This window comes from Carassius gibelio, chromosome A20, assembly GCF_023724105.1.
Source record: "Carassius gibelio isolate Cgi1373 ecotype wild population from Czech Republic chromosome A20, carGib1.2-hapl.c, whole genome shotgun sequence".
Taxonomy (NCBI): Eukaryota; Metazoa; Chordata; class Actinopteri; order Cypriniformes; family Cyprinidae; genus Carassius; species Carassius gibelio.
Window position 1 is genome coordinate 22,410,982 of NC_068390.1, and position 13,310 is coordinate 22,424,291.

General features: G+C 37.1%; 1 protein-coding gene across 5 annotated transcripts in view; it reads left to right on the plus strand.

The window, feature by feature from the left end:
* LOC127939060 (mitochondrial peptide methionine sulfoxide reductase) overlaps positions 1-13,310 on the plus strand; it is a 58,918-nt gene that overhangs the window by 35,626 nt on the left and 9,982 nt on the right. For 3 of the 5 annotated variants that reach the window (XM_052536059.1, XM_052536060.1, XM_052536063.1), the window contains exons 4-5: positions 4,247-4,351; positions 5,595-5,701. In XM_052536059.1, the coding sequence (XP_052392019.1) occupies positions 4,247-4,351; positions 5,595-5,701 (212 nt within the window). Of the gene's footprint in view, positions 1-4,246; positions 4,352-5,594; positions 5,702-7,674; positions 7,932-12,428; positions 12,757-13,310 lie in introns of those variants that run through there. The other 2 variants (XM_052536062.1, XM_052536061.1) reach the window with 2 other exon arrangements.

Here is a 13,310-nt window from a genome sequence, read left to right on the forward strand (position 1 = left end):
ATGGAAAGTTAAGACTGGTGTGCTCCTAGATATGATCTGTAATTGTGTGCAAATGCATAGCTTCATTTCTTTTTCACCAAGACCTAGTGGGTTGCATTGATTCCTACATAGGCAGCTACCATCTAAGGCAGCATCTTTACTAAACTAAAACCTATAAGTGACAAAACACATTAAAAAGGCAGAAACTCTGAGCATCATACAAACAGGGCTCAGAATATGAATCTAATCTAATAGGAGTCATCTTTAGTGTTTATTTTTGCTGTGCCATCAGGGTGCGCCTGTGAGGTCTTAAAATGTAGACAGCCTATTAGGTTTGGGAAGGGGGCGATAGAATCATTTACTGGATTTTACTCTTGTATGTGAGGGGGAAGGGAAGCGCTACAATCATATGAAGCTCTCTTTCAATGTTAATCTCAGTCTTGTCTGCACAAGAGCATGTGTTAACCTGGGATTAAAGGGTACAGACATGTCCACCAATCAGAAACACGCACTAAAGATAAAGCCAACAATGCAAATAATCATAGAAAACAGCATCTTATGGCTCATTCTACAAAAAATTTGGTATTTTTGTCCAAATTCATTGGTTAAGCAATTAAGACAATATACAGGTATATTGTTTCAAAGTAGTTATATAGAAAATGCTTGTTTTGATTAGGAAGTATTCTGTTATCAACCACAGAAGAGTGTGTCAAAGTAATGCATGTAAAAAATAAATATATATTTTTTCTTAATATATCTAGTTATTTATTTATTTTGATGTTTTCTTCTCAACTTCTCCTTGCTGTATTAGCAAGTGAGCACATTTTTATTGGAAAAAATAAATGTATCATTCTTTATCTCTGTATATTTATGTATCATAGGTCTGTGTAATGTTTTTGAAGGAATTGCTGCTTTTATTTAATCAGAAAAACAGTAAATAAATGTTGTCGGTTTTACTATGTCTATATATTACTATATCTTATTCATTTGATGGCTCCAGTCCTCAGTGTCACATGATTCTTCAAAAATCATTTCAATTTAATTTTTTATATATATGTGTATGTGTATGTGTGTGTGTGTGTGTGTGTGTGTTTATGTTTTTGTGTTTGTGTGTATTTTTAATTGTAAAAAGTCTGCTGTCACTTTTGATCAATTTAATTCATTCTTGCATGCTGAATCAAAGCATTAATTACTTAAAAACGTACTGACCCCCTTTGAACAATAATGTGAGCGTTTGTGTGTGTGTGCAATTAGCACAGCGTAATTTAAAATGTATTAAAAAAAAAAAACTTTAAAAGTCACCTTATTAACTAGAAAAGGCATCCATTTCATATAATGAAAAACCGAAGCAGCCCATAATCTTTCTTTTCACCCATTTTGCAATGCAGAATTAGAGCTGCACAAAGAGAGAACATGAGAGGATGGTGTGCTTGTGCCTTTGCAGCATCTCACATAACCTTTATCTTAAAATTTCAGAGGATTGCAGTTTTCCCTGCTCCCACTTGTATTAATGGTCAGTAAAAAGCACTTCCCTTGATACCTATACTTGCATTACATCTGTACCTTTGCTTAGATAGAACGTATGTCTCAAGCTGCTGCAAATATGGCCGCCTGCGGTCGACCTTCAGCTCGTCTAGAATGGCACAGCCTGGTGAGGAGGTGGGTGAGGGGATTATACCAAAAAAATGGGGGGTTGAGAAAAAGGATTTGAGCTGGGAGATGGGAAGAAAAAGAGGCGAGATGCTTCAAAGAGGAAATGAAGACGGGAAGAAATCCGAGTAGAGCGAGAGGAAGATAAAATCGAGAGGGAGGGAGAAATGGATGAATGTAAAGAGAGGAGTGGGAAGTGTAGGAACGGGTTCAGTGGGTTCATCACTCTCCCATAAGCCAACATTCATAACGCAGTTCGAGGATAATGCTGTGGGCTCTTATGGCTCCATTAGAACGCCATTGTCTTACCGCTGCATATGAACATTTGCATAAAATGCTGACAAAATGTTACAACAAGTGCAGAAAAATTTCATTTTTTGCTTTCTTTTTTTTATACTGCACATGAGTGTTTCTAAATCTGTTCTATAAAAAAGATGATTAGAGTGAAATATGAACAGATGATGTATCTGCAGTATCCAATATTAACAAGTGCCAAAGTCAAGTAATGTAACATTTGATAATGGTAAATAAAAGTTGGCCATTTTATAAAGAATTGCATGCTTTAAACTGAATTGTGACAATTGACTTGACACATGTAATTCCCATCTGCTAATGAAAAATCATCACATATCATTTACAAAATGTTCCTCAAAGTTCACCATTTAGCAGTATTTAGCAGTCACTGCGATACTATTATTATTTTTATTTTTTTTTGTGGTTTTTTATGATGCTGTGAATGACATAATAACCTATGATGTTTGCTTTTGCATTTTGCATTTGCATTTTTACACTGCCAAGAGTATAGGTGTGAACTGAAGTGACAGCCCTGGGTGTATGGGCAATGGTTCTCCATATCTGAGCTCTGATAATGTTACTACCCCTCTGCCGTCTTGCCTGGTAATGAAAATAACCCCACAGGTTTGTCCTTTATTACTTTTTTAATATCAAAGCAATATAGATTTACTGGAGATAACGTAGAGGACGCCCCCCCATAAGACTGAAGCAGAGATTATTAAGCAGACTTCTTTGGTAATAAATTAATGATGGGAGATATGGAATTAGGACCTCTGTTTTTCAGTTTTGGTGTTCTAGTCACAGCTGGTTGATTCATTTGCAACATGCTGCTCACAGCCCAAAATATAGACTATACATACTAGACAGGACAATACTATGAATTGGGTTTTTCTGGATTCAAATTAATGTAAACTAAAAAATAACAATGAAAAAAAAAAAAAATAAAGCACAATTTAAACAATTGGAATTTACATTATTTACAAAAGTTACATTATTTAAATTGTGTATTTTATAGTATTATTATGCAATTTTAGAATTATTTAAAAATGTTTTCTATTTTGATATATTTTTAAGAAACATTTATTTTTTATTATTAATGCTTAAAACACTTATGGTGCTCAATATTTAAATGGAAACCATGATACCATGATTTGACATTTTAGGATTCTTTAAAGAATATAACATTTTAAAGAATTTTATTTTTGTCGCTTTTGATGAATTTAATGTGTTGTTTCTGAATAAAGAAATATCAGTTTCTTTAAAAATGTATATTGTTTATATAATTTCTTTATTTACTGACAATTGAAGAATAAAGCAGTATTTTAATAAAGCAGAGTTTGACTTTGACATTGCAAACTACAAACAAGGTGCTAAATGTTACATTTTTTTATTGCAGCACAGTCCGTGTCATTTTTTTAAAAGTGCAAACACAACCTAACATTCACAATCAGTCTGCAAGTCAGTGCCATGCAAATTGTGTTTCACACATGTTTGTGTTTTTGTGCCATTTTCTTTCTAGTATAATTTTTAGTGAATTGGGCCCTAAACAATTCCAATGAGGGCAAATAAACAATACTATCAGCTGGTGCAGTGAATTCCCCCATTGCGTTTTTAACTTCAACAAGGCTTATTGCAATTGCATTTAATTGTCTGAATACTTTCATGAAACTTCAATGGCTTCTGTAGGACAAGTAAAAAATAAACCTTGCAGTTTTGTTCAGTGCTTGTTATTTTAAAGACATAGAAAAAGAAAAAGCATCAGCAGTTCTCATTTTAATCTCTGTCTGAACCACTTCATGCCTTACTTTTTGAATGCTTGTAATGGCTGGCTGTTGTTTGAATCCAACCTTAAAGAGAGCGTAATCGTCAGGCAGAGTAGGTAATGCATTGTGCATGTTTGTTTGATGCTCCTGTATGCTTCTCCTCCACGCTTTAACCTGCAGTGAGTCATTTCAAAATAATTTCTTGTTGTTATGAGTCTGTCTAAGAGAAGGAGAGCTTCCTCTAGAAGTTTTTTTCATGGTTTCCTTCTTCAGGTTGCAATTCTTTTTAGCTTATAGAAAAGCACCCAGCTGATGCTATGACACACAGGTAGATCAACTGTCCTTGTACTTTTATGAAAGGGTCAAAAGACACATAAAGGTAATCAATATGGAGGACTGACCTTATCGCCGCAGATGTGGCCAGTCAAGCCAAAATCAGTGACCCTTGATGACCTCTGTGGATTGGGACTGCAGGCCACCTCTGTTTAATACGTGCTTGTGTGCACACTGTGACTCTTTTGACGATGATGTTTACACCATAACCTCTTCTCTTCACACAGGTAAAACTGGACATGCAGAGGTGGTGCGTGTAGTCTATGAGCCTGAGAAAATCAACTTTGCACAGCTGCTCAAGGTATTTTGGGAAAGCCACGACCCTACTCAAGGTAACATTTCATTCTGTCACACACAAAATCTTTCAAAAAAAATCTGTTATCATTAACTTTCCAAACCTTTCATTCTGACTTTCTTTTTTCTGTGGAACACAAATAATTTTTTTTTTACCTATGCAGTGAAATTGAATGAGAAAATATTGAGCTCTGAAAAGTACCTTAAAAGTAGGCCATAAGACTTTGTGTGATCTTATTGAATGTTTGCAACTTTTATTGCATGTGATAGAGCAACCAAAACATTCTTCTAAGTGTGTTCTTTTATGTTTCACAGAAGAAAGCAAGTCATACAGGTTTTGAAGAAATGACAAAAATGTCCTTTTTGGGTAAACTCTCCCTTTAAGATCATATTTAGTTCATTACTAGTTGAAACCCAATACAGTAGTTTTGTTTAACACTGTATTAATTAAAGAAAGGCTAAGCACAAAAAGCCATTTAAAAGCCTGTAAAAAAAGCTCTTTAACATAATACAATCTTAAGTTCCAGTAGTTTGAGAGCCACAAGAGGCCCATCTTGAATTCACAAAGAGGAGAGGCAACGGTTTGAGTGGCTGCAATCATGACCAGAGGATTCAGATCAGAGATTAAAGTGTCTCACTAACCAATCACATTCAGTCTGATGGAGATGCCAAGTATAATGCTCTGATTGTGTCTGTGGTGATGACTAACTCTCAGCTCTTTCTAATGTTCACACTGAAATCATTATGGTTTAACTTAAGTTTTTTTTTTTTTTTTTTTTTTAAAGGTGCACTAAGTTATTTTTACAGTTTTCCAGCTCAGAAAATTGATATAAAATAATGTATAATCACATGAGGTAAAGACCTCAGTCAAGTGTTCCGTCCAGTACAATACAGCTTTTTCAGCATAGTTAATGTCCTCTTCCCATCCAACAAAAATATCTTTGCTGAATCTATGAAGTCATATCTGGATCAAGAACAGACAAAACAGAGCTTTAATTGAAATTGCACTCTTCCCAAGAATTTCTTATCTTGTTGATTTGGGAGTTTGTTTCCCAAGAGACTAAAGTACTAATAGATGCTAATTTTGGACAGAAGATGCACTCAGTGGCTGAACTGCATGATTACATCATGGTTACATGACTTACTTTAGTTCTCAGATGTCTATATAGAGTTTAAGATTGAATATAAAGGTGTAGTTAACTCAAAAATTACATTTGTGTCGTAACCAGATCCTCAAACACCCTGTTTTAGCACTGACAATCACTACATTTTCTTTGATAGGAATGCGCCAGGGCAACGATGTTGGAACGGTCTATCGATCAACCATTTATGCGTATACACAGGAACAGCTCAGCCAGGCATTGCACTCCAAGGACGAATATCAGAAGGTATCCCTCTATACAGACCTTTCATATCTTTCCCCTCCATATACAAACAACCCTCAGGTGATCAGTTTGTGGATCACTGGTTCAATACTAGTTTGGCTTCAGGATCCAGATATTACATGGGACATCAAGCACCAAAAGCAAAAATGTCCCTGAAAATATTATTGATATTATAGTTTTGGGATCTCTGCACTCTTCAGTCTACAATCCCCCCAAAAATGCTGGGTTTTTTCACCCCAGCTTTGGGTCAAATATGGACTAACCCAACCTTTGGGTTAAACATTTAATATAAAAATCTAACCCAACTGTTTAGTTAGTTCATATTTGACCCAAAGTTCTGTTGAAACGTCATTTTTAAATAATTACACAATACATTTGATAAATTATACAAAAATATAATCTATGAAAAATAAATAACAATGTAATAAACAAATATATTTAATTATTTATTAATAATTAAGTAGTATCATTTAGTAGTATCATTATTAGAGTTATTGTTATTGTTGGTGAGTATTGGAATATTAATGTGATGGTGTTAATTTCTTCACTTACTCAATGCATTTTAAGGCAAGTTAGGCAACAGGCTTAGTATTGTATTTTCCCTCCTGTCTACGACCATATCAGGAACACACCTGCAATCCACCGGGTGACAACCACTGCTTTTAGAAAACAAAAGCTGTTTGTATCGACGGTACCCTCATATAATGGTATGCTCACACCTCTGGTCCCCAAGTGGACAGTAAGAAGGGACAGGTGTTGAGGATTACAGCCCTCAACGGTTCTTGCTCTGTTTGAGAACCTGCGAATCCATCCCAGATGAAAGAGGTTTTCTGCTAAGCAGGGAAATAGAATCTTACACATGAAATGGTAATTCTGTTTGTCTCGTAGACAGCTTGGAGAAGGGAGACTTTAAATCCGTGCACGAGGAGGTTCAAAGCCTTTCGGCATTGAGTGTGAATGCTGCCATCTGCATTATGCATATCTTTTTCTCTAATTGCAGCTCTGTTTGTCGAGCCGACAATTGAGGTTTCTTGGTCTTGGTGGTGCATTGCATTACAAACCTGCATGCGGTTCACGTTAACAACCCCACCCTTTCCGTCAAAGTGAAGCCAGTTAGAACAATAGAAGCAGAGGAGCTGACTGTAGTTCTTACAGGCACTAATCTTCCCTACCATACCCCTGTAGTCTCATTTTCTTCTTTCAAAACCCTTCTCTCCCCTCTTTCCCTTGTGCATGATAATAGTTGTTTTTTTTTTGGGGGGGGGGAGGTTTCCCTTCTCATTCCTTCAGATCAGTCCACAGTCTGAGATGAAATTAGCAGCTGTGTGTTCTGTACCTCACCGAAGCACTCATGCTCGGTATTCACGCTTTTACACATTATGGATAGTGTCGCATTAGACACATTTAACTATTGACGAGATGACCTTGACTGTCTCATCGTCACAGAGTCCTTTCTTGCACTTCACATCAACTGTCGGCTGCTTTTGTGCTGGGGTTTCTGCAGCCTCTCTTTCCACATCAAAAGAGCCAAATGAGCGGCGCAGTCACTCTTGCCTCAGCCCTCCATTTTAAACAAATGCTGAACACAATATCCAGTATCTTTTCCCGTGATACTGTGCATTTGGTAACTCAGCAACTGATTCTTGGTGAAGGGAAGGATCTCACTGGACACTGATGTTCGCAGATACACTCACACATGCTCACAAATTAAGTCCTCGCTGTTCACAATCATTATTTTAGAGGCATATTAAGAACTTTTGTGGTAGAATAGATTTAATGATTTTGAGATCAGCAACCAGGGGATTTGAAGTGTCCAAATGAAGGAAGTGTCTTTTATAGCACACACACACACACACACACACACACACTTATTCTTACAGACACAGGGTGTAGTGTTGGAACCCTGGGGATGAGAAAAGGGGACACAGGCCTCAGAGCGGGAAAAGCATATGTGTGCCATTTGTTTTTTCACGCAGCACTGGCGCCAGCTGATAATGACTCCCAGTTGTCTGCACCATTGGCCTCTGACATCCTGATCAGCTTCCTACTTCCAAAATCAGACACTTTTTAAAATCATATTTAGAATTTTACAGAGATTTGGTCTTCAATGCTGACTGGTTACAGCATTTGATCCCATGCATAACTCCAGCTTATGTGTTAGGTGCTATATCTCCTAGCATATAGATTCTGCTTTTTGAATTTGCATAATAAAGTAATGATGCCTTTTAATATTTTTTTATTCTGTTTTGTAAAAGGCCTTTTGTTTCTTATTGCTTTGGCAGAGCAGCCTTTTTGATTAGAGAATGTTTCAATGTTAATTGCTTTGTTTTCTTGCCCTGAAATTTCATGGACAAGGGTTCTGTTAATGACTGGAAATGAGAGCCATTCTATGGTCCTCTAAAATAGTTATGTTTCATAAAAACAGAGTATGAACAGATGTTCTTCCTCTTAGAAAATGGGTAATTTTCAGTTTGGTATGTTTCATGGTTGAATTCATGTTCATAGGAAAGTAGGTTATTGCAGCAATGTGGTAATGCAAGATTTTTTATTTTTATTTTCCTGCTTTGGTCAAACAGAAGCAATATTGACTATACTGGATAGTAACAGTGACATTTCCATATCCAATATAGTCAGTGTATCACATTATTTGGTGATACAACTTGACTTGATTAGGTCAGAGAAACATGTTAAAAGAATTTGCATTGGAAAAAAAAGGTTAATTTCGATTACTATTAGGCCTTTTTTAGACATCTACCATGGGATCTCTGGGAGCATATACTGAAGGCTATTTCAACTGGACAAGCATGAGGGTTAAATCAAATATGCCCTGCAGCACTCTATTCTAGCTGGTCAGATGAAGAAGACAGGAGTTTATGAAGCTGCATGCTGTCAGAGAAGATTTTAGCTGCACAAGGCTCTGCATTTCTCTGTTTCTGTTCTGAAACGCCTGCATACTCACACGCTCCCTCTAACGGCCATCTTTTTAACTACATCTCCCTTTTCTCTTTCTCTTACTTATTCGCTCCATCCTCCATTGTCTGCTGTCTCTCTCCCTCTCTCTCCACCCACTCCACCCCCTGCTGAGCCATCTGCGCTTCAGCAGGCCCTGTCTCCATGGCAACAAGGGAGGCTGCGCTGCCTCCTATTGGCCCGCTGCCCAAACGGCGAGGCTGCTGGGGGTCGAAGGTCGTCTGTAGAGTGCCGCCTCACCGGTGTTCTAATCAGCTGTTGACCTCTAGCCACAATGAAATGAGTGTCAGAAGGCAAGGGGTTAATAAAGCCTGGTCTGACTGGCAGCTGGGTCCATTATGAGTGAGGGACAGGAGAGGGAGCCCGGTGAGGGGGGTTGGAGGATGCTGGAGATGAGGGACTCCGATCTTGGGTTGGGGGCCCATCTGTGTTGCATAAGGGAAGATTTGATGTCATCATAAATCTTGTTTGCAATGCTGTGTGTGGCTCCACTTGTTTTAAGCTGCTACGGTTTTAGCCTGAGGAGTAAAATTGCCAGTCTTCAGTGAAGGTTTTCTGTCGCTCCGATAAGAATGCCCAAGTGTGCAGATGCAGATTTGGCATAGTGTACAATTTTATGGATTAAGCAAGTATTTTTAGTCTTGAACTTGTCAGCCATTTTGGATTCCACCAAAAAAAAAAAGTATACTGTTGCAAGTAGCAATTAACAAAATTGTGCAGGTGTAAGAAACTGCTGTTGAAGTAGGATATATTAAATGGATGTACTGACATAAGAATTGGAGAAAAATATTTTATATAATGTTAAATAACACTCAAAATCCTGACAAGCTAGGTTTTCTGGAAGACTGTTGAGTTGCATTAACTGTTTTATGTACATCCATTTTACATGTTCCAAAAACCATGTCCAAAGATCATGAGTGCTTCATAGGATATGAAAATATAATACTAATAGAAAATATGGCTCCTTGGGGCAGACTTGTTCTCTATGAGAAGAGTGACTCTTCTGTGATATTTAAAGTCTTTAGCTCAAACGGAGTAGTGAGGCTGATGTTTTCGAATATTGTGAATTTAACCAGCTAGTTGCTAGGCAACCATCCATTCCATCCATCCCATAATTACACAAAATGTAATTAGCCATAGACCCTTCACACATGCAAAGTTCATTGAGTTTCACCATAGGGATAAAACGTTCAAAGCAAAGAATATTAATAATAAACCAGCACCAAAATGAGAGCAAGAGGTTTTTTTCCACTTTGCCTAGAAGATCTACAAATCTGGCTTCACTGGAAATTTCTATTAAAGTCACATTTCTCAGTGTTACTTTAAGAGTTTTTTTTTCTTAATATTTTGAATGAGCTTTATTTGTTTACTTTTATTTTTATACTTTCAGTTTTCATTTTAATTTTAGTTACATTCTAGCATTTTTTAAATACTACTTTTAAAAAAAATATTAGGCCATATTATTTTATTTTATTATTTTTAAGTTTACTAAATTTACAATTAGTTTTTGGTCTAATATTTATATTTGGTTTTGTTTCAACTTGTTTTCAGTGTTTTAATATTCTTAGTTAATGATAATAACCCTGCTGGCCACTGCAGCGTGCCTCCTAATTCTTCACTCATTTTAGCTGATATCTGCACACATTTACACCACTGACCTGCCTTGGCATCTTCGTTCAGATCACCTTCCAGATGATTCTCAATGCAAAACATGAATGCCATAAGCTAGCATCGCTTTTCTCCAAGAGCAGACCATATTAATGAAGAAAGTGACGATCACTCAGGGTTTAAATGAAGGAGATGGCTCTTATCGACCTCTGCAAGATTGTTTGATATTCAATATCCTGGTCATACCTTTTCTTTTTCGTTATGGGCCATTAATTGGCGGAGACCATAGCACCATTCCGCATAAAATCATATAAAATTCTGGTAAAAGTAACCACAAGGGGGCAGTGTGTTTTATCCACAGGGGCAGCGCTCCATTCGTCCACCCCCCTGCCTTTGTGCTCATTTACTCTCTCTCACTTTCTTTCCTTCTCTCTGTCCTCACGTCTCAAGAACTTGGTGTGGCATGTTCCCATCTATTATCATCTCAATTAAGGGCTAACAAAAGACAGGTTTTTCCCCTCCGAGGCCTCTACATGTGTGGTTTACCTAGTCTCTGTGCGCCCTGAGCAAAATCCAGGAGATTGACTGCAGTCCACCAATTACACCTCCCCATCAATGTCTGCAAGAAATCACAATGGCCTTAATTAGCGACTGCAGGCTCACTCTATTACACACTAGCGCAGTTAAAGCCCAGTCGCACCTTCACCACCAGTCTGCATGGATAATATAATGTGGGCTGTAATTACAAGGGAGGAGGTGTATCGGAAGTGGGTGTTTGTGGCTTTTTTACTTTTATTGTGTGGCCTTCCAATTGATTTTTCAAGGAACAGTTCACCCAAAAATACAAATTCTGTAATTATTTACTCACCCTCATGTCATTCCTTCCGTGGCTTTTTCTTCCAGGGTCCAATTATTATTATTAAAAAAAATTTTTCATAGGCTGCGTGCTGACTTTTTGTTGTTGTTGTTGTTGTTGTTGCTGATGAATATCCCAACCACACGATCAATATAATGTTAGCAGATGAAGATAGAAGCTGGAAAACTCCAAAAAACGAAACAACAAACACCACAAAGGATTAATAAAAGTGACCCATATGACTTGTTTTCTAAAGTCATGTGACCAGTTTTGTGTGAGAAATACTCAAATTCATGATTCACTTTCAGAAAATGTAAAAAGCTCTGATTCGTAAATAAATCATGGGATCATTCTTTTCAGTCAGATGTTTAATGAATCAATAAAACCAGTCTGAATGATTAATTCACAAATCAGACTAATAAATGTAAAATGATAAATGTATAAATAATACATTGTTTCTTGTGAAATGATTGGAGATTGTATATTTGGGTCAAATAATCCTTTAAAAAATATTTTCCAAATTGCTATGGCATGAACTATTGTTGTTTTTTTTAATGCTTTTGTAAAATAATTATATTTTTTAGGCATACACATATAACTTTGCTATAGAATTTAACAGTTCACTAGTTTGCTGCAGTGTTATTTTAGTATTATTTAGAGTTTATTTTCATTTAGGTTATTTTTTAGTAATCTTATGTGCCTTTTTGTAATTCTTATTAGCTTTTTATTTTGTATTACTATTTAAGTTTAATTCATATCAGTTTCAGTTTTTATTTATTTTCGGTATTTGTTTTTCAGTAATTTGAGTTCTTCAAACTTTACTTATTTCGCTTAGCTGCCAAGGGAACATCTATAATTTTCATTTAATTTAAGATTTTAATCTCATATTTATATTTATTTCATTTCAGCTTAATTTCAGTTAACAAAACTGTGCTTAATAGTTTTATAATGTGCTTAATACTTTTAGTTAATGAAAAAAACCCTGGTTTGCCAGTGCCGGTGTATTTTGCCATCAGTGGCCCATGCCAATGTTTTTGACAGCTACAAAACAGACAGACACAGAAAGAAATGATGGGCCAGATTAGACTGCAGTGGACTGATGTGATTAAACTGAATGAAGAAGGAAGCCGAGGTGTTTGGACGAGTATTTTCTAGGTCTCTTGGTTTGAGGTATTAAACATACTGTACCTGAGTCTCATTACAGAGTGTGTGTCTGTGTGTGACTGCGGGCCATGCGTGGACTAATTAGCTTTTCCCCCGGCCGCTCTGCGACCGCTCCTGTTATTTCCTGACCAGCTTGCCAGGCCGTCAGCCCCTCTTCCCCTCCCCCATGTGTGGCTGTTCTAAATGGAGACTCAGTGCATGCTGCTCCTCGACATCCTAATGTACCCGACCAGTTGGTTTAACAAACACGGTGCTGCCAACCATCTGCCGGCCAAATCTGTCTTCAAATTGCTTTAGTAACAAACTGAACTTTTCTTTGCTCAATTCTGCTCTCGCTTCCTGCATCCTGCCTTCCTCAGTGTGCTGCTCTCTGCTCCTCGACCCAGCGCTCTCTCCTGCTCCTCGCAGCTGGCCATTGCTATTTTGTCTTGTTGTCTATTCTGTTCTCATTTCATCTCATTTAGGGTCCTTTTATGTTTTTTTCTCATCTTGCATGTTTTGTCTCTTAACATTTGTTCTTAGTGTACATCATATAATATATATTATTCTGTTGTATTATCGCCTCATCATTTCTCTTTATTTTCTCTACTTTTCTAGACATTGTGATCTGTTGTCTCATCCCATCTCGTCTTATTTATTCCGACCTCTTCTCGTCTCGTCTTGTCTCAATTAGATCTCATTGTCATCTAATTTCGTCTTGTTTTACCTCATCTCATCTGTTTTATTGTTTTGGTCTCTTAGTTAGTCACCTCATAGTTTGACACATTGCATCTCATAAAGAGATTCTAACTTGTCCAGAGAAACTGATTATTTGCTTCTGTGTGATCTGAAATCTAATTAAAGCCCACAAACCCAAAGCATCAGAGCACATTTATGCCTACAGTCGAGCATGACCGAACTACTGTTTCCAGATCAGATGGCTGGCTGTCTTTATGGGTTTGTCTTCCCTCTTTACCATCTGACCACTGGTCCTCCCATCCCATTTTCTCCCCTCGTTGTTCTTCTAGCGACTCC